The sequence below is a fragment of the Mytilus californianus genome, unplaced genomic scaffold, assembly GCF_021869535.1.
Source record: "Mytilus californianus isolate M0D057914Y unplaced genomic scaffold, xbMytCali1.0.p SCAF_2, whole genome shotgun sequence".
NCBI lineage: Eukaryota > Metazoa > Mollusca > Bivalvia > Mytilida > Mytilidae > Mytilus > Mytilus californianus.
The window spans coordinates 110,958,342-110,983,943 of NW_026262668.1; the positions used below are offsets into that span (position 1 = coordinate 110,958,342).

General features: G+C 32.0%; 2 protein-coding genes and 1 long non-coding RNA gene across 9 annotated transcripts in view; 2 read left to right on the forward strand and 1 right to left on the reverse strand.

Moving 5' to 3' along the window:
- The window catches only part of LOC127728565 (ATP-binding cassette sub-family A member 2-like), a 110,309-nt gene extending 96,883 nt beyond the window's left edge, over positions 1–13,426 (forward strand). For both annotated transcript variants that reach the window (XM_052236031.1, XM_052236032.1), the window contains exons 44-50: positions 1,949–2,090; positions 2,865–2,999; positions 4,307–4,410; positions 7,391–7,595; positions 8,655–8,792; positions 9,239–9,442; positions 10,370–13,426. In XM_052236031.1, coding sequence (XP_052091991.1) covers positions 1,949–2,090; positions 2,865–2,999; positions 4,307–4,410; positions 7,391–7,595; positions 8,655–8,792; positions 9,239–9,442; positions 10,370–10,399 — 958 coding nt within the window. In that variant the 3' untranslated portion in view covers positions 10,400–13,426. The remainder of the gene's footprint in view (positions 1–1,948; positions 2,091–2,864; positions 3,000–4,306; positions 4,411–7,390; positions 7,596–8,654; positions 8,793–9,238; positions 9,443–10,369) is intronic.
- Positions 1–25,602, reverse strand: part of LOC127728572 (uncharacterized) — an 879,051-nt gene that overhangs the window by 738,328 nt on the left and 115,121 nt on the right. The gene's annotated exons all lie outside the window — the stretch shown is intronic.
- On the forward strand, positions 21,094–23,955 carry LOC127728630 (uncharacterized). Its single transcript, XR_007994291.1, has 2 exons — positions 21,094–22,862; positions 23,387–23,955. It is a non-coding gene; the product is annotated as an uncharacterized LOC127728630 (long non-coding RNA).

Consider the following 25,602-nt stretch of genomic DNA (forward strand, 5'->3'; position numbering starts at 1 on the left):
GTACATGTTCTTAACATTGGAGTTCAGTACATATAAATTACAAAGATGTACAGTACATTTAGAATACAAATGTGTTCAAAACATTTAGATAACAAATGTGTTCAGTATATTTAGATTACAAAGGTGTTCAGTACATTTTGAATACAAATGTGTTCAAAACATTTAGATAACAAATTTGTTCGGTATATTTAGATTACGAAGGTGTTCAGTACATTTTGAATACAAATGTGTTCAAAACATTTAGATAAACAATGTGTTCAATATATTTAGATTACAAAGGTGTTTAGTATATTTAGATTACAAAGGGGTTCAGTAAATTTAGATTACAAAGGGCTTTAGTACATTAAGAAGACAAAGATGTTCAGTACATTTTGAATACAAATGTGTTCAGAACATTTAGAATACAAAGGTGTTGTGAACATTTGAATTACAAAGGTGTTTAGTACATTTTGAATTCAAATGTGTTCAGAACATTTAGAATACAAAGGTGTTCAGCACATTTAGAATACAAATGTGTTTAAAAACATTTAGATAACAAATGTGTTCCGTATATTAAGATTACAAAGGTGTTCAGTACATTTTGACTGCAAATGTGTTCAGTATATTTATATTACAAATGTGTTCAGTATATATAGATTACAAAGGTGTTCAGTACATTTTGAATACAAATGTTCAAAACATTTAGATATCAAATGTGTTCAATATATTTAGGTTACAAAGGTGTTCAGTATATTTAGATTACAAAGGGGTTTAGTAAATTTAGATTACAAATGGCTTCAGTACATTTAGAATACAAAGGTGTTCAGAACATTTAGATAACAAAGGTGTTCAGTATATTTAGAATACAAAGGTGTTCAGTACATTTAGAATACAAAGGTGTTCAGTACATTTAGAATACAAAGGTGTTCAGAACATTTAGATTACAAAGGTGTTCAGTACATTTAGAATACAAAGGTGTTCAGTACACTTTGAATACAAATGTGTTCAGTACATTTAGATTACAAAGATGTTCAATACATTTGGATTACAAAGGTATTCTGTACCTTTGAATACAAATGTGTTCAGAACATTTAGAATACAAAGGTGTTGAGTACATATAGAATACAAAGGTGTTCAGAACATTTATAATACAAAAGTGTTCAGTACATTTAGAATACAAAGGTGTTCAGTACATGTGAATTACAAATGTGTTCAGAACATTTAGAATACAAAGGTGTTAAGTACATATAAAATACAAAGGTGTTCAGAACATTTAGAATACAAAGGTGTTCAGTACATTTAAAATACAAAGGTGTTCAGAACATTTAGAATACAAAGTTGTTCAGTACATTGAAATGTAATTAGAATGAAAATAATACTTTATAAAGTCAGTGCATTCAAAGGTGCTTTTCTATGGAGTTATCTAAATCAGGAATGATTGAACCAACAAATTTTGAGGCCCATGATGTATAACTACTTGAATAGATGAGGAGCTTGATATAACCAAAATTGATATAAAATTAATAACCACAGTAAAAAGATATAAGTAAATTCAGAAACTTAGTTTTTGTTATAGTTATGTTCAAGCAGTAAAAGAGTTTAAATGAATCAATAATAATGAATAAGGTTTTGATGACTGAGAGTTTTTTGTTTTATGCTGATAGGTATCTCTGCTTTTTAGAAACACTTCAATTTGGCTAAATTTGCATGGTTCATTGGTTAATGTAAAGTCTTCATGGTTTGGTCTGTACCTTGGATATTATAACCAATAGGTTAACTATATTTGGTATGTGGAATGCTTGTAAGGTGTACATGTCTGTCTGGTAGGGTTTATCTAGCCTTTGAACCCACTGTAATGGATCATTAATAATGTTTAGTTTATGTAAAACTTGTAGTAAAAGACATTTCAGCGTGTGCACTCTTGTTCATGTTTTATAATGATATTAATCTTGTAAATTTCTTGATTTAGTATTTTAAAAGAATTACTGCAAGTACAACAGAGCATTGGTTATTGTCCCCAGTTTGATGCACTGTTTGATGAATTAACAGGAAGAGAACATCTACGATTGTATGCCAGACTAAGGGGTATTCCTCCAACTGATGAAAACAAGGTAAATCTTAAAGAAACTAATTTATGTTATATTTGTATCAAACAAGACAGTTGTGAGGTATAATGTTAAACTTTAATGACGTTCTTATTTTCAGTGGGGTTATTAATTTTGAGTATCTTTACAATGAATTCATTGTCCCCTGCTTCATCTCAAACGAGTGACATTGTAAAAATGGTTGCATGTCTCACAGTTTGTATTCTTTGAACTTTCCACACCTCAGTGTTTTTTTGGGGTTTTGTTTTGTGATACCTCTCCTATATGGTAGAACATTTGGTCAAGTTTTTCTACCATTTGACAGTCAAGAATTTTCGAGTTGATTGACCATAAACACTTTATACACTTATCTACATAGCCTTTGTTGTTCCAACTCTCCAAAGGTGTTTTATCCATTGATTTTACTGATAATAAACTTGGGCAGTAATGATGTTTAGTTGATAATTTTTGTCATCCCTTTTATTGTAAAAATTTATAGGAGTTATGGCCCCTGGCTGTATACAGAAGTAATCTCTGTCCAAAACAAGAATTTTTGCTAATAGATTCAGTACTTTGTAGAATAATTTGTTTAGTTTTGTTCAACATCATGTTTGCTGGAGTTATTTTGCCTTAAATTTTTTTTTATCTTTATGATATGAGTAAAAGTAAATGTGGGGTTTATGTCAATGAGATAGTAGCCTGGTTAAATTCCAAATGACATCTTAATGTTCACATGCATTCTGTCACAAGAAAGAAATATGTGAACAATCAATGAAATAACCATTAATCTTTTTATGCCAGGTTGTAGAATGGGCAGTAAGGAAACTATGTTTGACAAAAGATGCCGATAAGCCTTCTGGTACATATAGTGGTGGAAATAAACGCAAATTATCGACAGCAATAGCCTTGATTGGTCATCCACCTATTATATTTATGGTAAGTTAATAACTTGTATAAAATGAGAGTTTGTCTTCAGATTGAAATGAAGTGACTCGTGTTGTGCATTATGTATAACATGAATATAGCAATTTAAAATAATCATAAGGTTCTAGTAATAGTGACATCTTATACAACAGTTTCAACTTGCTTTTATTTATATTTTTAATTCTGATGCACAATATTTTTTATATTGAAGTTTTGATACGACCGCAAAAAAATATTGTGGTCGTATATTGGTATCACGTCGTCGTCAGCGTCGTCCGAAGACATTTGGTTTCCGGATAATAACTTTAGTTTAAGTGTATGGATCTCTATGAAATTTAATCAAAAGGTTCAATACCACAAAAGGAAGGTTGGGATTGTTTTTAGGGGTGATGGTCCCAACCGTTTAGGAATTAGGGGCCAAATAGGGGCCAAAACAAGCATTTTTCTAGTTTCAGGACAATAACTTGTGTATAAGTATTTTGATTGCTCTGAAATTGTACTACAAGGTTCAATACCACAAGTAGAAGATGGGATTCATTTTGGGGGTAATTGCCCAAACCGTTCAGGAATTAGGGGCCAAAAAGGGTCTAAAACAAGCATTTTTCTAGTTTTCAGACAATAACTTGTGTTTAAGTGTATGGATGTCTCTTAATTTGTACCACATTTTACAAAAAGAAAATTTCTTCAAAATTAATTTTTTGGAAGGTAAAAAATTTTTTTTTTAGGGGGGGGAGAATTTTTTTCCTCAAAAGAAAATTCTCTTCAAATATTGTTTTTTTTTAAGGGGGGTAAAACAAAATTTTTTTGGGGGGGTCAATTTTTTTCCCTCAAGATTTAAGAAATTGTCAATTTTCCAAAGAAAAAAATTGGGGGTCACAATTTTTTTTGCTAATTCTTTGTATATAGTCTACAGATTTACTAAGTATTGAGCAACAGCACAGTGTATTGCACAACAGCAAGAAATCTTCAGTTGAATATAAATCCAAATCATACAACCAATTTCAAGTTCTTTGACTACATTTATTCTGTGTCAGAAACCTATAATGTGTCAAATATTTAATTACAATCCAAATTCAGACCTGTATCAAGCTTGAATATTGTGTCCATTTTTGCCCCAACTGTTGAGGGTTAGACCTCTGCGGTCGTATCCAGCTGCCCTCGGCGAAGCAGTTTATTAAGTTTACATTTGAATCAGAATAGAATACAGAAAAAAGTATGAAACATATGTTATAAAATGAATTTTGAAGTTTAAATGATATGCACCCCTAGGAATGAACACTTAGTTATCCTGACAGTAATAGTGGTTATAATTATTACAGGATGAACCAACCACAGGAATGGATCCATATTCCAGAAGATTTTTGTGGGATCTAATATTAAGTCTGGTAAAAGATGGTAGATCAGTTGTGCTTACTTCTCACAGGCAAGTATAATACTAAAGCAGCTATGTTTGTGTTTATAGTGTTGTCTTACTGCAGCTGAAGTGAGCAGTGATGACAAAGATAAACAAACAGTGACCTATAGTTGTTAACTTTTACGTCAATTGGTCCCTAGTGGAGAGTTATCATATTGGCAATTATACCACATCTTCTTATTTTTAGCTCACCTGGCCCAAAGGGCCAAGTGAGCTTTTCTCATCACTTGGCGTCCGTCTTCCGTCGTCGTCGTTAGCTTTTACAAAAATCTTCTCCTCTGAAACCACTGGGCCAAATTTAACCAAACTTGGCCACAATTATCATTAGGGTATCTAGTTTAAAAATGTGTCCGATGACCCCGCCAACAAACCAAGATGGCCGCCATGGCTAAAAATAGAAACCAAAGCATTTAGAGTAAATCTGACATAGGGTAAAACTGATTATCAGATCAGGATCCATCTGCCCTGAAATTTTCAGACAAATCTGACAACCCGTTGTCGACCCCTTTAGGAGTTATTGCCCTTTATAGTCAATTTTTAACAATTTTTTGTAAATTTTTGTAATATTTTACAAAAATCTTCTTCTCTGAAACTACTGAGACAAATTTAACCATACTTGGCCATAATCATTATTAGGGTATCTAGTTTAAAAAATTTGTCCGATGACCCCGCCTTCCAACCATCATGGCCGACATGGTTAAAAATAGAACATAGGGCCTGGGGTAAAATGCAGTTTTTGGTTTATGTCTTTGAAACTTAAGCATTTAGAGCAAATCTGACATGTGACAAAAATGTTCATCAGATTTAGATTTATCTGCCCTGAAATTTTCAGACGAATCCGACAACCTGTTTTTGGGTTGCTGCCCCTTGAGTTAGTAATTTTACAGAAATTTTGCAGTTTTTTGTTATTATCTTAGATATCATTATGATATCTAAAAATAATACTATTAATTATGATTTTAACCTTATTTTACATGATTTCCAAAGCATCAGCAAATAGAGGTGAGCAACACAGGCTCTTGAGAGCCTCTAGTTATTAAAACTATTGGTATAAAGCTTGTGAATGAGAAAGCCTTATAGTGTAAATTTCTTTCTGGGATAATTCTTGCTGACCCATTGATTAATTTTATTTAGATCCTAGTTTACATGCATATTTGAATGAACAATAAAATTGAGAATGGAAAGTCCATTTTTCATTCTTTTTTCAAGATAAGTATAATATAAGTAATATTGAAAATAAGTTACTATAAATTCAGAAATTATTGTGTGTGTATATTATTACGATTTTTGAAGAATGGACAAAAATGCCAGATTAATTATTGTGATTTCAAGAAAACCATCATACAAATATATGTGTAAGATATTGGAATGTGAGTTCTTATTATTTGATTCACATCTAGTGCATTATTCGCATTAATAGAAACCTGACAATAATTTCTGAATTAACAGTGATTGAATTGAACTATCCTTAGGGGTTATTAGTCCCCTGCCGACGAAGTCGAAGGGGACTTTAGGTTTGCACTCCGTCTGTCTGTCTGTCTGTCCATCTGTCCGTCTGTCCAACCGTCAGTCCGGCAAATCAGCTTTCCACACTTCGTTCTTGAAGATATTGATTTGATATTTAGTATATAGTTTTGTTTTGACAAGTTATAGATCAAGTTCGAATTTTGTTCCGGTCTGATAATTTAGTCCAGAGTTATGGACCATAACTCTGGACCATATGTAATGTTAGAGTACTATGTTAAACCATATTTCTGTACAAAGGGAGATAACTCATTTTTTAAAAGACATTCTTTGTTAAATTATTTGAAGAATTTTTTGGCAGGTTTGTTTGTTATTTAGTATAAACTAATTTTCTGAATGCTATAGATATAAAAAAAAATTATGAAGAGAAATCCTTTAATTAGATAATAATCTATTTTTATTAATGTATATATTTCAATACATTACATTGTGTATAGATAAAAGTTATTGACATTTTAGGTTTGCACTCTGTCCGTCTGTCCATCCTTCAGTCCGGCAAGTCAGTTTTCCACACTTTTTTTCTTCATTCTTGAAGATATTGATTTGATATTTGGTATATAGTTTTATCATGACAAGTTATAGATCAAGTTTGAATTTTGTTCTGATCTGATGATTTAGTCCAGAGTTATCATGGTCCATATCTAATGTTAGAGTACTACATTTTGTATGTTAAACCATAATACTGTACAAAGAGAGATAACTGATTTTTTAAATGACATTCTTTGGTAAATTGTTTGAAGTGTTTGTTATTTTGTATAAAATAATTTTGTGAATGCTATATATATAAAAAAAAAATGAAGTGAAATCCTTTAATAAGATAATAATGTATTTTTATTAAGGTATATATTTCATTACATTACATTGTGTATAGATAAAAGTTGTTGACATTTTATAGATAAGTTACAAATCTAAATTAGTTTGTGACAAATGAAAGAAAAAATATTTGGAACTATTAATTATATTTGATTATAATTTGAAAATAGATATACATTGTATTACATCATATCTTATTTTAGAGAACTATTAATCATATCTAATGTAAAGAGTGTTTTCCACACATTTTTTTCATCATGCTTGAAGATATTGATTGATAATTGGTATATAGTTTTATCATGACAACATTGACAAGTTACAGATCAAGTTCAAATTTTTGTTTCAGTCTGATGATTTTGTGCAGAGTTATGGTCCTTGGACTTAAAAAATTCACTCATATAATCCGTTTTCCACACTGTTTTTAGTCATGCTTGAAAATATTTACCTGATATTTTCATTTGTTTACACCATGACAAGTTATAGAACAAGTTAGCATTTTGTTCCAGTATAATGAATTTTTACCCGGTAGGGGACTATGTATTGCCATGCAATACTCTCAGAATGCTTGTTTAGTTTGAAATATTTATTCATCTTTAATGTAATTAGAATATTAATCAATTGCTGTAAGTTGAATAAGTTTATTGTGTTATAGTATGGAGGAGTGTGAAGCTCTTTGCTCACGTCTTGCCATTATGGTGAATGGAAATTTCCGATGTCTGGGTAGTATACAACATTTAAAGAACAGATTTGGTGATGGATATACATTCTCTATTCGTCTAAAGGGACCAAATTATGAAAGATCAAAACAGATGGTGGAAAATTATATTCGAAGAAATCTTGCTGAAGCTGTTCTTAAGGTAAATCTTGTTTTAACAAATACATTTTTCAAGGAAAAAATTCCAAATTGTAAATTTCCCTGAAGTGTTTGCCAACAAACTCCTTTAATATATGAGTTTTACATCAGTACTGACGGTAGCTGTTACAGCAAAATAGACAATTTTCAGTATTTGACATTTGAATTATTTGTAAAACAAAGCAAAAAAAGGGGTCAGAATTGGAAAGAGGAGAATAAAAATTTAAATTCAGTGTCAGATCTCAATTTGTTGAAAAGAGAGAATATTGAAACTAATTCTCAAAACTGCAGAGTTATTATAACATCAAATTCATATTTTTCATGATATATGAGATTATCTATTGACAATAAAAACAGATTTAGTTATGAATAAAAAGTGATGAGGGTGGTACATCAATATAACAGCAACCCTTAAAACAGTAAAACCATAGGCAAAAGTGATGAGGGTGGTACATCAATATAACAGCAACCCTCAAAACAGTAAAACCATAGGCAAAAGTGATGAGGGTGGTACATCAATATAACAGCAACCCTTAAAACAGTAAAACCATAGGCAAGTACATGTACAGTCTACAACAATAAAATAGTGTCATAACAATATGTCAGCTGTCAATTTTTGCTCACCTGGCCTAATTGGCCATGCGGGCTTTTGTCATCAGTTTGCATCTGTCAATCTGTTTTATACTAAAAACAATAAACATAAAACAATATGGCAGTCAACTACCAAAGACAAATGAATTACAGGCTACTGACATGATTGTTGCTAATGATTTTAATGTTTCATATTTTTACCAGGTTGAGCTATTTAGGCTCCTTGGTGTCACTAGTACTTTATAAAAATAAGAAGATTTGGTATGATTGCCATTGAGACAACTCTCCATATGAGACTAAATGAGGTAGAAATTAGCTTTGATAGGTCACAGTATGGTCTTCAACAATCAGCAAAACCCATACCGCATAGAATGCTTTTTGTCCTTTCAACATCAATAAAACTTAAATGTAAGCAGTAATGAGTGAATGTATGGAGTGTTAATTTTACATGAATGTTTGTTTATACTAATAGGAGCACCACTTTAACATGTTACAATATGGTATTGGGATAGATCAAGTGACTGTGGGAGATATCTTCAGAAAGATGGAGGAAATTGAAAAAGACCTGGATATAGAAGATTATTCTGTTAGCCAGAATACGTTAGATAATGTAAGATCTTTGTACCTTCATTATTTACTCCATAATTGTTTAATTTGGAAGAGGTTCTCTAGAAAGTAAAGATGAACATTTGGTACTTAACTTTTGAATTTTTAACTAAAAAAAGATTTTCATCAAAGACTTGCTAAGATCTTGTTCAGTTTTTAATTTACATTTATTTGGAGTTTTGCGCAATTAGAGGGGAAAGTAACATAAGATTTTGTAAGTAGGTAGCAGACATTTTAAGTATAATTTAAACACCTTTAGGGGCATTAATGTGCTTAAGTTTATGTTTTGCATAAGTGAACATGACATAAATTTTGCATAGGTGAACATGACAGTATGTAAACTGGTACTAATATTTGTGAAATATCCTATGGGACTGCAACCTTCTAGACTCTTGTCAAGATATGCCAAAAAAAAGTTCATCTTGTTTTATGATCTGATTGATATTTCAGGTGTTTATAAATTTTGTAAAACAACAAGTTGAACTTGTTGAGCAAAATGATTCAGTTAAGAAGATAAGAGGTCATAGATCAACTGGTAGAACTACCATAGAGGAGGTAGAAGAGGATGATGATGACCCATTATTGGATATTGATTCAAATGAGGATGGTTTAGGGAATGATGATGATGCTTGTTTTGTTTTTACTGAAACAGGGGTAAGTATTCTTAATTAGGGACCTCATTCACTAATTTATTTCTTTTCTGAAACATTCTTTTGGTAAATAGTGTGTGAGCATATAGTATATACAGTCACACATTATTGAACTATGAACAATACAGTGACCTTTAGTTTACAAAATTTGGCGTTTGGAGGATATTTTTCTCATTGGCAATCACACCACATCTCCTTATTTTTTATGGTTTACTATCATTTTAGGTCTTTATTTACTGTTTACCTTTTCATCACAAATATAAACTTAAGAATAAGCACAGGCATACTTTTTTAACTAATGGGCAAAACCCATAATGTATATTATGCTATAAAAGGCCCAGGTGTGACAACATAAATCAACTCAAAAAAGAAAACCACTGGCCTGATTGATACTACAACAATAAACAAAAACAAATATAGTTTACAGCCACCAAAATCAAAAGTGTTGTTAATATTTTTATGCCCCTGTGGTGGCGGCGTTTGGGGCATTAAGTGTTACCTTTGTCCGTCTGTACGTCCCAAAATAAGTTTCTGTTCTCTAACTATAGTTTGCCTCAACCAAATGTTATACACACAAAACACAGATCCAGTATAAATTTGTGGCATCACTTTTACGGTTCTAGAGTTATGCTCTTTAAAATGGTAAAATTGCTGAATTTTTCGTTTCTGTTCTCTAACTTTATTTTGCCTCACCCAAATGTTATGAAACTTACACACAATGCTTTTTACCATACAACACATATAGAGTTTTAATTTGGGTGGTGTCACTTTTACAGTTCTCTAGTTATGTCCCTTTATAACGTTATATGCAAAGGGGGCATCATTTGTGTCAATTGGACACATTCTCCATTTATTTTATAAATGGAAGAACATGATGACACACAGACATTCACAAGATGTCTAATTTCCTTGTTATCTTCTTACTTTGCAGACAAGGTTAACTTTGATGGACATTGATTGAAGAGGAATCAAATCTTATCTCTCAGTTAACATGACAAAGGTTGATACAGACGCCATAGATTTATAAAATATGATGAATTATAGGCATTTTTAGACATTTACTGTAAAACATGAATTTGTCATCATTTTGTCTATTAGCATTTTACATTCAATTTACTATTTTCATATTGTGTATGCAAACAAATGAACATTTGTTGAAAGTTAAAATTTTAGTTTATATTATGAAATATAGTGTAAACATCATATTAGTTCAATATTTTGAAGTAATTTTTCATGAGTTGTCACAAAAATCATTTTTGAAAACTCTTGAAGGTTTTCCTTTAAACAATGAAAACTTCATGGAAAATAACTTAAAATTGAAAAGAATCTGAACTCAGCTTATAATGTGATGAATGTCTTTCTTTAAGACATCAAAGATATCTTTCCCAACTGTTTTCTATTCCATATCATTAATTTTTGTATTGTGTCAATGACATATTTTTAGAAACTAGACTATGTAATTATGAAATATTTCTCACACAATTATAATCTAGAGATAGAACAACATGGCATTTTTTGTATTGCACAACAACATGACAAATCAATTTTAATTATAAGGAGGTTCATACACACTTTAAGTCTCTTTTGAGTTATTTATGTTACCACACAGAGCAATTCATGTCGGGCATTAATAATAATTTGATTTATCATAGCAATATATATATATATATATGTGTATGTCAATGCTTAATACCAATGTGGCACTGTCACAAGTTTTTTTTTTTTATCTCTTTGCCAAACATGACAATGTGTTGATGCTTATCTGTTACATTTCTTCAAACAGTTTTTCTTATACAATTGTTTCTATTTATATATAAACAATGCTTCTGTTTAACTGAGTATTTTTGTTTTAATTAATCTTAGTGGTAAATGAAGACATTGAAAAAAAAAAACAGTTATTGAAAGAAGAAATTTGACACAATTTTTTCTGTCGCAATGTTTTATTTGATGTTTGTCTGTGATATATTTTTTTATGTATACTGTAATTTTCTCTTCTTCTACTACTGATCTCATATTATTATGTATAAAGGGCCGTTTAAATGTATTTTTAAGAAATTTCTGGAACAGTTGTGAGTCATTTCTTGGAAATAAAATTTTATTTAAAAAGCTCCCAAAGAAACCTGTTCCTATAAAATCATTATTACCAGTATATTACTCATGAGGCATTGCATTCCTAAAATCTCAGAAAAAGATTAGATAAGTCAGGTATCTGCTCCTGATGTTGTTTAAGAAAATTAAAGTTTATGTTATATAGTTTGAAACCGTAACTTTGGAGTCTTTAAAGCACAGCCTCGTTAAAAAAATTGCAATCTAACAAATTAAAAGACAGTAGATATGCTTACTTATGTTGGGTTTTAATGGACAATTACCTATTTGTAATATATTCTTCCTGTCCAAAAGTTAAATGAAGTATCTGTTAGGCAAAAAGCTTTTTTAAAGATTAAAATTGTTCTAGTTTTGTTTCCAAGTAGGTTTACAAACTTAATTCAGAAAAGCTTATATAACTAGTATAATTTAATTAATTTAGAACCACCTCAATTGCTTTTCCTGTACAATTTAAGTTGTATAATGGGGGTGTTTTAACTCACTTTACTACCTATGAGGGTTTTGTACTGTTGGATTTACAACATCTTGTATTTGCTCACTTGACTGTTCATTCATTTAATGGTAAATAGAAAAATGTTATATTTGTTACATAAATGTTAATATTCTGTCTCAATTTATTTATTGTTGATTTTTTTTTATTATAGTTTATACTGCTGTGCTATTTTGGACTGTAAAAATGTATGGTTACACATGGGTATCACATTGCCCATTACTAAATAGATGTTTACTACACACTCAAGTAAAAATGTATTGAGGTGACATACTTGTTTCTTAAATGTGTTCACAAATGTTTAAATTTATACTTAAAAAGGAGTGAGTTAATAATCTTTCAATAGTGAAAAAATACTGAACTCGAAGGAAAATTCAAAACGGAAAGTCCCTTAACAATTGGCAAAATCAAAAGATAAAACACATCAAACGAATGGAAAACAACTGTCATATTCCTGACTGAGTACAGGCATTTTCTTATGTAGAAAATGGTGGATTAAACCTGGTTTTAAAGCTAGCTAAACCTCTCACTTGTATGACAGCCGCATAAAATTCCATTATATTGACAACAATGTGTGAACAAAACAAACAGACATAATAGGTAAAAATGTCAATAATAGGGGTGTATTTCTGAGTATTTCTTAAAAACACTTGTTTGAAACATCTATCAAACTTCAGTAGGTAAATTAAAAGCATAACATATTCACTTTCATTTTGCTTAATGAAGTTTACATTAAAATTTGAAACATGTTTATAGTGTTATACTATATAATATGATATGATAATTTTACCTTATTGGAAGATCATATTTGTGATTTGAAATATACTTACAAGATATATAAAGGGAAAACCTGTTGTATTGTTTTGTGAAATGTTACCCAGTATTATTTTAGGAGGTTGTAATTTTTGTTGTCTGTTTAGTATTTTTTATCATTCCACATCTTTGTTGGAAATAATCATGAAAATCTTGTCACTAAACAGTGTAAATCGTTTTCAATGTTTCAAAAATTGAGAGCTTTTGATTCATATGAAAAATCAGTATAAATTATAATACTAATGCACTTTCATTTAGTGATTTGCATTTTGTTCGTACCTGCTTGAAATATCATGTACACTCCTAAAAGTTTTAAAGCATGAGACACACAATAGAACTAAATGTCACTTTTAATAAACACTTATGTTTTGTTAAATAGTAGAACATGGAATAACATAGCTGTTTAAGATATACCCAATCAGACAAAATGTATAACTTTAGTATATTGTTTTTGTCAGTACATTACAGTTTTGTTGATTAATCTGTCTTTCAATTGAAATATTTTTACATTATATTTTATTGATAGATGTGTGCTATGTGGTATATATATATTTTTAATAAATATACCTAATGAAGTAATGCTCTGTGTTAAATACTTTTTGCCACCATGCCAGCAAAGCAAACGAAAGATACAGAAACAGTGATGTCTGTTCACCTTTTCAACATTGGAAGCACTGTATTTTTGTAGGTAAAAAAGTAGTAACAAAAATACTGTTCAAAAAGGGAAAGGTCATAAAAACTTACAAAAATCAAACATTAGACTAATTGTGCTCTTGGAAATGTTTTAAAATGATATGGAAAATCAACATTGAAAGCCCTCTCATGCCTTCATTTCTCATCAGAATTTAATGTTTTTGTAGAATGTAAATGATAGTAAAAATGTTCAGACTTTAATTGGCCTTAATATATCTTTTTTTGTCATTTTTGTCGAGCCTTCGACTTTAGTCGAAAAAGCGAGACATAGCGATCCTACATTCCGTCAGCGTCGGCGGCGGCGGCGTCCACAAATATTCACTCTGTGGTTAAAGTTTTTGAAATTTTAATAACTTTCTTAAACTATCCTGGATTTCTACCAAACTTGGACAGAAGCTTGTTTATGATCATAAGATAGTATCCAGAAGTAAATTTTGTAAAAATAAAATTCCATTTTTTCCGTATTTTATTTATAAATGGACTTAGTTTTTCTGCTGGGAAATATTACATTCACTCTGTGGTTAAAGTTTTTAAAATTTTAATAACTTTCTTAAACTATCCTGGGTTTCTACCAAACTTGGACAGAAGCTTGTTTATGATCATAAGATAGTATCCAGAAGTAAATTTTGTAAAAAAAAAAAATCCATTTTTTCCTTATTTTACTTTTAAATGGACTTAGATTTTCTGCCAGGAAACATTACATTCACTCTGTGGTTAAAGTTTTTAAAATTTTAATAACTTTCTTATACTATTTTGGATTTGAACCAAACTTGGACAGAAGCTTGTTTATGATCAAAAGCTAGTATCTAGAAGGAAATTTTGTAAAAAAATAAATCCATTTTTTCCGTATTTTACTTTTAAATGGACTTAGATTTTCTGCCAGGAAACAACACATTCACTCTGTGGTTAAAGTTTTAAAAATTTTAATAACTTTCTTATACTATTTTGGATTTGAACCAAACTTGGACAGAAGCTTGTTTATGATCAAATGCTAGTATCTAGAAGGAAATTTTGTTTTCTTCCAGTTAACATTACATTCAGTCTGCAGTTAAAGTTTTAAACATTTATTAGATTCATAAACTATCCTGGATTTTTACCAAACTTGGACAGAAGCTTCTTTCAATCAAAAGATAGTATCAAGAGGATTATTTTTATTGATTTACTTCCTCATTTTTGTTGAGCCTGTGATTAACAGAAAAAGTAGGTGAGACACTGGGTTCCGCGGAACCCTTACAAATTTTTGACATGGTTGTCTTTTTCCATTTTGACAGGGTTGCACAAAATGAAAATCTGTCAGATAGTATGATGATAGCAAGCAGGCGAGGAAAAATTTGCACCTACTTTTTGTAATCAGCTCCTCGGCCAATATTCTGCGAAGATATTTGAAATTTAAAAGAAAGATTGCATAAATATAGTTGTGCACCTGCTATTAAGGCATTATTGAGGCATTTTTCTCATTTCCAGACTTTGAAACAAAAATCAAAATTTACATATTTTAAAGACATTGACTAAATGATTAAATTCTCCTTCATTTTTATGCCCCGCCGTAGGCAAAGGGGCATCAAGTGTATACCGAATAAGACTTATTACCGGGTTTGTACTAACATGAGCAACATTACGAGTGCCACATGTGGAGCAGGATCTGCCTACCATTCCGAAGCACCTGAGATCACCTCCAGTTTTTGGTGGGGTTCGTGTTGCTCAGTCTTTAGTTTTCTATGTTGTGTTTTGTGTACTATTGTTTGTCTGTTGGTCTTTTTCCTTTTAAGCCATGGCATTGTCAATTTTTGACTTCGGACTTTGAATGTCCCTTTGGTATCTTTCGCCTCTCTTTTACCCTTGACCGTCCATCTGTACCATTTTTCATTCCTGCACTCTAACTTAAGTTTTCCTCAGCTAAATTTCATGAAACTCGTACACAATGCTAAGAAAAAAAACTAGCAGACAGAGTTCGAATTAAGGCATTGAGTCACTTACCACTCTAGAGTTATACTCCTTTTTAACTTTATAAAATTGCAAAGCTTGAGTGGGGGCATTCTTGTCCTCAGGCACATTATTCTTTTATAAGGGCCCCACCGAATGGCAGACACCCTATAGTGATGTGTCCGTCCGTAACAAATTGTGTCCGCTCTATATCTAGAGAACCGTTATGATTTCAAAGTTAATACTTGACATTTATATTAACCAACACCAGAGGGTGTGTCATAATGTATGTACAACTTCCTAGGTCAAAGGTCAAGGTCAAAAACCATGTCCTATGGTAAAAATCATGCCCGCTCTATATCTTGAGAACCGTTATGATTTCAAAGTTTATACTTGACATGTATATAAACTAGGGATGTCCTCGAGTACTCAAGTACTCGAGTATCGCTCGGTAGTACCGAGTATCGAAAATGACAATGATACTCGACTAATCGGTTTCTGTTAGAATGTTGTTGCCTTCTTAGAGAAAAAAATATTTTTATTTAGAGCGCCTCCCGGGTAATTAAATATTAATCAAATTTAATCAAAATTAAAATACGCTTCGAATGTTTGCTTTTAGTTGTAATTTAAAATTCCTCCGAACGGAGGAAGGCTATGAACAAGAACACCTTTCCAAGGTTTACACTTTTAGCTTATCGTGTTTTAGTCATTCCAGTATCTCTGTACTGTCAGAGCAAATATTTTTCTCAGCAGGACTGTTAGTTGCGTAACAAAATCGAGAAATCGACTTGTCCAAGAAAAAATTGAAAAGATGATATTTCTAAATAAGAACAAATTCGTTGCCTTGTATCGACCCTCCGAGAATGGTTAAAGGCATCAGTAAGTTCTAATCATCACCCCTTTGTTGATCATTAAATGTGTTTTTTAAGATTCACAAATACTGTTGTTTGAGTAAACATTTTTCTATAGATGTTTATTAATTAATTGATTAGATTATTGCCAGTTTACATAATTAGTGCATGTAGTAAATGAGCTATTAATTATGGTATAAAATTCCTGGCACTATTATCTAGTCTTAGATAATGTTGAGGGTTTAACGTCCATATGACAACGACCCGCAATACGTAAAATGGGTTTAATTTTCTGTTTCCATTTTGTAGATGTTTTTCCGAGCGAGTAATCGATTATCGCTCAGTAAATCTTCACCGAGTTGACATCCCTAATATAAACCAACACCAGAGGGTGTGTCATAATTTATGTACAACTTCCTAGGTCAAAGGTCAAGGTCATAAACTTCGGTTTCAGTTGACAACCCCATGTCCAATGATAAAGATACAATTTTTTTTACCACACATTATTCACAGCGGGGCCCACAGAGATGGCTCCTATCTCAATGATATCTAGTTTATCCTGTATCATGAAATATTACAGAAAGATTGCACACATACTGAAATTGTTCACTTGCTATTATGGAATTGATTGAGGATTGTTTTTCACATTTTTTAAGAATATGGAACTCAGTTATTTTTCATCTTCATTTCATAATTCCACGTATCAAGATGTTTACCATAAATCATTCTTTGTTGTTTAAGAAACCTTCCATGCAACTTAGTCATATGAGTACCTGTAGACTTGAGTATAATATAAAATTGAGAATGGAAATGGGGAATGTGTCAAAGAGACAACAACCCGACCATGTATGACAGCTTATCTCCCACAAATCAACAGTATTATAGCTATAATTATGATTGTCAGCTTATCCAGAAATGAGTCTACTTGTGATAACTGCAGACATGTATTTCATGTATGAATACTTGTCCAGGACAAGTCAACTTTTCGAAAACTGTAGACTTTACAATTATGTTTTTCATTTTATCAAAGACAAGTCTGCAATTTGATGGCTCTGGACTTGCCAAATTATTCACCTGTCTTTCCAGGACAAGTCAACATTGCATCAGACATATAAAACTTACATCAAACTTGTGCAAATTGACATTAATTTTAGCAAGCTTCTGTATTTTAAATCATGGTGAAGAACCAAGAGATAGCCGAGGTAAAAAGATTGACAGAAACTTTCAAATACAGGATATGTTCACTGCAGATAATGATTTATGAATATTTTGGAAGGTAAAATTAGGGTAGTGGATATTTTGCCTGTATCGCCAAATTAGAAAATATGCTGTCTTGCTGGTTCTAATTAAAATATCTTAATTAAAGCCTGCAAAATAGCATATTTCTATAGCAATGGCTTTTCAGCTGGTGCCGAGTGAATTTGTTATTTTGCCGGTTCTTTTTAAAGAGTGAAATTTAATATTTACTTTTGAAAAGTACTACGAAAATGTGTATTGTCAACTTATAAGAATTCAATACCACAAAAGAAAGGTTGGGATTGATTTTGGGGGTTATGGTACAAACAGTTAAGGAATAAGAGGCCAAAAAGGGGAAAAAAAAAAGCATTTTTGTAACTTCCAGACATAACTTGTGTGTTAGTGTATGGATCTCTCTGACATTGTACCACAAGGTTCCATATCACAAAGGGATGGTTCGGATTGATTTTGGGGGTAATTGCCTCAAAATTTTAGGAATTAGGGGCAAAAAAGGGGCAAAAAACAAGCATGTTTCTGGTTTCATGACAATAACTTGTGTTCAAGTGTATGGATCTCTCTGAAATTGTACTGCAAAGTTCCATATCAGAAAGGGAATGCTTGGATTGATTTTGGGGGTAATTGCCTCAAAATTTTAGGAATTAGGGGCCAAAAAAGGGGAAAAAAACAAGCATTTTTCTAGTTTCATGACAATAACTTGTGTGTAAGTCTATGGATCTTTCTGAAATTGTACTACAAGGTTCCATATCACAAAGGAAAAGCTTGAATTGAGTTTGGGGGTAATTGCCCAAAACTTTTAGGAATAAGGGGCCAAAATAAGCATTTTTCTAGTTTCCAGACAATAACTTGTGTTCAAGTGTATGGATCTCTCTGAAATTGTACTGCAATGTACCATACCACAAAGGGAAAGCTGGGAATGATTTTGGGGGTAATTGCCTCAAAATTTTAGGAATTAGGGGCCAAAAAGGGGGCAAAAAACAAGCATTTTTCTAGTTTCAGGACAATAACTTGTGTGTAAGTGTATGGATCTTTATTTATTTCCATATCACAAAGGGAAATCTGGGTTTGAGTTTGGGGGTTATTGCCCTAAATGTTTAGGAATTTGGGGCCAAAAAGGGGCCAAAAAACAAGCATTTTTCTAGTTTCCAGACAATAACTTGTGTTCAAGTGTATGGATCTCTCTGAAATTGTACTGCAAGGTACCATACCACAAAGGGAAAGCTGGGATTGAGTTTGGGGTGATGAATCATAAGGGGGTTCAAATAATTTGGGGGAGATTTTTTTTTCCTTTTTTTTTCTTTAAAATTTTCCATTTTAAATTGGTTATTTCTGATTTATATAAAAGCAAATAATAATGATATGGTTTGAATAGGTTAATTAAAATTTTTAAGTTCTTAGACCACATTCATTCTGTGTCAGAAACCTATGATGTGTCAAATATTTAATCACAATCCAAATTCAGTGCTGTATCAAGCTTGAATGTTGTGTCCATACTTGCCCCAACTTTTCAGGGTTCGACCTCTGCGGTTGTATCAAGCTGCGCCCAGTGGAGCATTTTATTTAACTGTATTTTGTAAACAAATAAAAGTTTACAATCTCATTGCATATACATTTGATAAAACATTATACATTCTAACAAAATCAATCACATAGCTTCAAAATCAAAAATGTTTTAAATTAAATTTGCTTTTGAAATACATGTAATAGTCAGTTCTTTAAGTAGTATATCTGTAAACAAAATCGTTCTTTACTGGCAAAATTGGCTTTTGCTTAACTAGAGCCGGCAAAATAGTCAGTGCCTAATTTTAGATTTAAGAAATGTTTAATCAACAACTCAAATGACCTGCTTACGAATGTCAGAATCGGAAAGAAAAAGATGCAAATCTGACAGAAGATGGGCGGTGTTGGCTTTTTGCATGAACTTCATTATAATTGTTAAATGATTGCTTTAATACTAAAGTTTTTTTTATATGACCGCAAAAAAATTTTGCAGTCGTATATTGGTATGACGTTGGCGTCGTCGTCGTAGTCTGAAGACACATTGGTTTTCGCACAATAACTTTAGTTTAAGTGAATGGATCTCTATGAAATTTTACTATAAGGTTCAATACCACAAAAGGAAGGTTGGGATTAATTTTGGGGGTTATGGTACCAACAGTTAATGAATTGGTGGCCAAAAAGGGGCCAAAAATAAGCATTTTTGTAACTTCCAGACAATAACTTGTGTTTAAGTGTATGGATCTCTCTGAAATTATACCACAAGTTTCCATACCACAAAGGGATGGTTAGGATTGGCTTTGGGGGTTATGGCTCAAACCGTTTAGGAATTAGGGGAAAAAACAAGGGTTTACTGGTAAATGGACAATTTAAAAGCAGTGTAAGGGAGGTAATCCAAAAACAAAATTGTACAATGTTGTACAATGTTGGATTACCTCTCTTACACTGCTTTTAAATTATCTATTTAAGACTTTTATGATGTATTTAAATTGGTAATTATGGTTGCAAACTCCATTGGAAATTTGAGATTTTGACCATATCTTGAGGGAAAGATTTTTTTTTTTTGGAAAAGGGGCGGGAGGAGGGGGGGGGGGGAGGGGGTTAAAAAAGAAATTGTGTGGGGCAATTTTTTTTTTCATTTCAGATTTCAGAAATTAAGAAGAAAATTTCTTCAAATATTTGTTTTTTGCAAAAAAAAAAGTGGGGGAGGGGGGGGGTAAATTTTTATACGACCGCAAAAATTAAAAATTTTTTGGTCGTATATTGGTATGACGTTGGCGTCGTCGTCGTCGTCGTCGTCGTCGTCGTCTGGCGTCGTCCGGCGTCGTCCGAAGACACATTGGTTTTCGCACTCTAACTTTAGTTTAAGTGAATGGATCTCTATAAAATTTTACCATAAGATTCAATACCACGAAAGGAAGGTTGGGATTGATTTTGGGGGTTATGGTACCAACAGTTAAGGAATTAGGGGCCAAAAAGGGGCCAAAAATAAGCATTTTTGTAACTTCCAGACAATAACTTGTGTGTAAGTGTATGGATCTCTCTGACATTGTACCACAAGGTTCCATATCACAAAGGGAAGGCTGTAATTGATTTTGGGGGTAATTGCCTCAAAATGTTAGGAATTAGGGGCCAAAAAAGGGGCAAAAAACAAGCATTTTTCTAGTTTCATGACAATAACTTGTGTGTAAGTGTTTGGATATTTCTGAAATTGTACTACAAGGTTTCATATCACAAAGGGAAAGCTGGAATTGAGTTTGGGGGTAATTGCCCGAAACGTTTAGGAATTGGGGGCCAAAAAGGGGCCAAAAATAAGCATTTTTCTAGTTTCCAGACAATAACTTGTGTTCAAGTGTATGGATCTCTCTGAAATTGTACTGCAAGGTACCATACCACAAAGGGAAGGCTGAGATTGAGTTTGGGGCTGATGAATCATAAGGGGGTTCAAAAAATTTGGGGGGGGGATTTTTTTTTTTCTTTTTTTTTTCTTATTTTCCTTTTTTTTTCTTTTAGAATTTAAAATTTTAAGTTGGTTATTTCTGATTTAAATTTAAAAGCAAATAATAATGATATGGTAGGAGATACACATCAAACAGGATGTGTAAATTATTATATAATAAGTATTGTGCAATAGCAAGAAATTTTCAATTGCACAGTATTGCACAATAGCAAGAAATCTTCAATTGCACAGTATTGCGCAATAGCAAGAAATCTTCAATTGCACAGTATTGCGCAATAGCAAGAAATATCCAATAGCACAATATTGCGCAATAGCAAGAAATTGTCAATTGTACAGTATTGCGCAATAGCAAGAAATAATCAATTGCACAGTATTGTGCAAAAGAAGATACTTCGTATAAATTGCTTATTTCTTGATCAATTTCAATGGGGTTTTATTCTTGAATTCTTGGGGTTCTTTAATATGCTGAATCTAACCATGTATTAAGTTTTTGGATTTTGGGCCCCGTTTTTTAAATTGGTCCACATTGAGGTCCAAAGGGTCCAAAATTTAACTTTGTTGGATTTCATCAAAAATTGAATTATTGGGGTTCTTTGATATGCCGAATCTAACCGTGTATTTAGATTCTTAATTTTTGGTTCTGTTTTCAAATTGGTCTACATAAAGGTCCAAAGGGTCCAAAATTAAACTTAGTTTGATTTCAACAAAAATTGAATATATGGGGTTCTTTGATATGCTGAATCTAACCATGTATTTAGATTTTTAATTATAGGCCCAGTTTTCAAGTTGGTCCAAATCGGGGTCCAAAATTAAACTTTGTTTGATTTCAACAAAAATTGAATATATGGGGTTCTTTGATATGCTGAATCTAACCATGTATTTAGATTTTTGATTATGGGCCCAGTTTTCAAGTTGGTCCAAATCGGGGTCCAAAATTAAACTTTGTTTGATTTCAACAAAAATTGAATATATGGGGTTCTTTGATATGCTGAATCTAACCATGTATTTAGATTTTTGATTGTTGGGCCCCGTTATCAACTTTGTCCACATTGAGATCAAAAGGGTCCAAAATTAAACTTTGTTTGATTTCATCAAAAATTGAATATATGGGGTTCTTTGATATGCTGAATCTAACCATGTATTTAGATTTTTGATTATGGGCCCAGTTTTCAAGTTGGTCCAAATCGGGGTCCAAAATTAAACTTTGTTTGATTTCAACAAAAATTGAATATATAGGGTTTTTTGATATGCTGAATCTAACCATGAATTTAGATTTTTGATTATGGGCCCAGTTTTCAAGTTGGTCCAAATCGGGTTCCAAAATTGAACTTTGTTTGATTTCAACAAAAATTGAATATATGGGGTTCTGTAATATGCTGAATCTAACCGTGTATTAAGTTTTTGGATTTTGGGCCCCGTTTTTAAATTGGTCCACATTGAAGTCCAAAGGGTCCAAAATTTAACTTTGTTTGATTTCATCAAAAATTGAATTATTGGGGTTCTTTGATATGCCGAATCTAACCGTGTATTTAGATTCTTAATTTTTGGTTCCGTTTTCAAATTGGTCTACATAAAGGTCCAAAGGGTCCAAAATTAAACTTAGTTTGATTTTAACAAAAATTGAATTTTTAGGGTTCTTTGATATGCTGAATCTAAACATGTATTTAGATTTTTGATTATGGGCCCAGTTTTCAAGTTGGTCCAAATCGGGGTCCAAAATTAAACTTTGTTTGATTTCAACAAAAATTGAATATATGGGGTTCTTTGATATGCTGAATCTTACCATGTATTTAGATTTTTTATTTGTGGGCCCGCTATCAAATTGGTTCATATTGAGGTCAAAAGGGTCCAAAATTAAACTTTGTTTGATTTCATCAAAAATTTAATTATTGGGGTTCTTTGATATGCCAAATCTAACCGTGTATTTAGATTTTTAATTTTGGGTCCCGTTTTTTAAATTGGTCTACATTAAGGTCCAAAGGGTCCAAAATTAAACTTAGTTTGATTTTAACAAAAATTGAATTTTTGGGGTTCTTTGATATGCTGAATCTAAACAAGTGTTTAGATTTTTGATTATGGGACCAGTTTTCAAGTTGGTCCAAGTTGGGGTCCAAAATTAAACTTTGTTTGATTTCAACAAAAATTGAATATATGGGGTTCTTTGATATGCTGAATCTAAACATGTATTTAGATTTGAGATTTTTGGCCCAGTTTTCAAGTTGGTCCAAATTGGGGTCCAAAATTAAACTTTGTTTGATTTCAACAAAAATTGAATATATGGGGTTCTTTGATATGCTGAATCTTACCATGTATTTAGATTTTTTATTTTGTGGGCCCGCTATCAAATTGGTTCATATTGAGGTCAAAAGGGTCCAAAATTAAACTTTGTTTGATTTCATCAAAAATTGAATTATTGGGGTTCTTTGATATGCCAAATCTAACCGTGTTTTTAGATTTTTAATTTTTTGGTCCCGTTTTTTAAATTGGTCTACATTAAGGTCCAAAGGGTCCAAAATTAAACTTAGTTTGATTTTAACAAAAATTGAATTCTTGGGGTACTTTGATATGCTGAATCTAAACATGTGTTTAGATTTTTGATTATGGGACCAGTTTTCAAGTTTGTCCAAGTTGGGGTCCAAAATTTTACTTTGTTTGATTTCAACAAAAATTGAATATATGGGGTTCTTTGATATGCTGAATCTAACCATGTATTTTGATTTTGGACATTGTACCATAATAGGTAAATTAAAAAAATTGAAGTTCTTAGACCACATTCTTTCTGTGTCAGAAACCTATGCTGTGTCAAATATTTAATCACAATCCAAATTCAGAGCTGTATCAAGCTTGAATGTTGTGTCCATACTTGTCCCAACTGTTCAGGATTCGACCTCTGCGGTCGTATCAAGCTGCGCCCAGCGAAGCATTTTATTTATTTTTTTTTTGGGGGGGGGGGATTTATACGCAACATCATAGTGTATTTCACAAAAGCAAAAAATTGAATATAAATTCAAATCATATAACCAATTCTAAGTTCTTTGACTACAGTTATTCTGTGTCAGAAACCTATTATGTGTCGAATATTTAATTACAATCCAAATTCAGACCTGTATCAAGCGCGAATATTGTGTCCATTTTCGCCCCAACTGTTCATGGTTGGACCTCTGCGGTCGTATCCAGCTGCGCTCAGCGAAGCATTTTATTCATACTTGGTAAAAACAATAATTACAATGTTTACGTGTCCGTCAGATAGGGTTCATTTGACCTCATATCATGGATCAGTGATCAACGTTAAGGTTTCGTTATTTGGCCATTTTCTTAGATATAATATGCAGTAGGTCTATTATATATGGTGTAATAGCTAAACTGAACATGTCTGCATTGGGGGTTCATCTGGCATTGACCTCATTTTCATTAAATACACAGCTATGATGAATTGTATGGGACGATTATATATTATTCTACTTCCGATTCCAAGGTTTTCTATGGCCATATTATGAGAATGGTTATCGCTGGTGTACTGTTAGTCCCCGAGGATATCATCAGCCCATTATACGGATATTGTTTGATTTCAACATGTTACAGAAAATGATAGTGTATCTTTTGTGCTAAATGGTTACCAGGAGAATTTGTTTTATCTTTCTTATGGAAAGTATATAATTGTTCACTCTTTATATTCCTAGTTGCTATGGAAGTATCCATCTGGGATTATTCAATATAGATTGAATCAGTCATCAACGGTTTAAACACCCCTTTTTACTATGCAACCGTAGTATTGAATGATTAAATCCTCGCCTGGAGCAGAGACATATATAGTTCTATATAAGAGCTAATAAGAGAAGGGAGCAAAAATTATCCTCGAGAATAGAATCGGGTATATCTGCGACCCTAGAATAATTTTTATGGCAGTTGTGGGATCGGAGAAAACTTTAGGTTTAGAGAAAACTGTCATAGAGTCACAGAAAACTTTATAGGATCAGAGAAAATTCATCGAATGAGTCTTATAGTGTCATATCTACACTTTTGATAAAAATGACGATAGCTATATATTTGAGATCCCCAAGTACAATGATACAACTATGACACGAAATTTCTGCCTGTTTCTACTATTTTTATCAGAACCTATTGTACCTCCACTATTTTCAGATTTATTTGCTCTTCCGAAGTTGTTATTAAAATTATATAAGTAATACAATACAATTGTTTGTCTGATTTGAACTCTATGATTAGTTCTCTGCAATTCATGCATTGCAGAATTGAGGAATATTACAGAATTCAAAAATGCATGGCCTCAGGATTCAAAGGATGCAATTAGATAAGCAGTTGAACTTGAAACATATAACAGGACAGGAAGACCTACGATGAGGAGAGTCATAGTGAGAGAAATGAAAACTCACATTGCATTTAATTTAAGTCGACGGTAGTTTATCGATGTTCAAATCTCCTAAATTGATTAGGAAGAGATAGATCAAGGTAACAAATAAAATTTGAGGGAATCGCATGCAATCCGGAAGGAGTGAGACCGGTTGCATCGACACAGAGTAAGCATCTCCAACTATGCATGCATCACCCGCAAAACG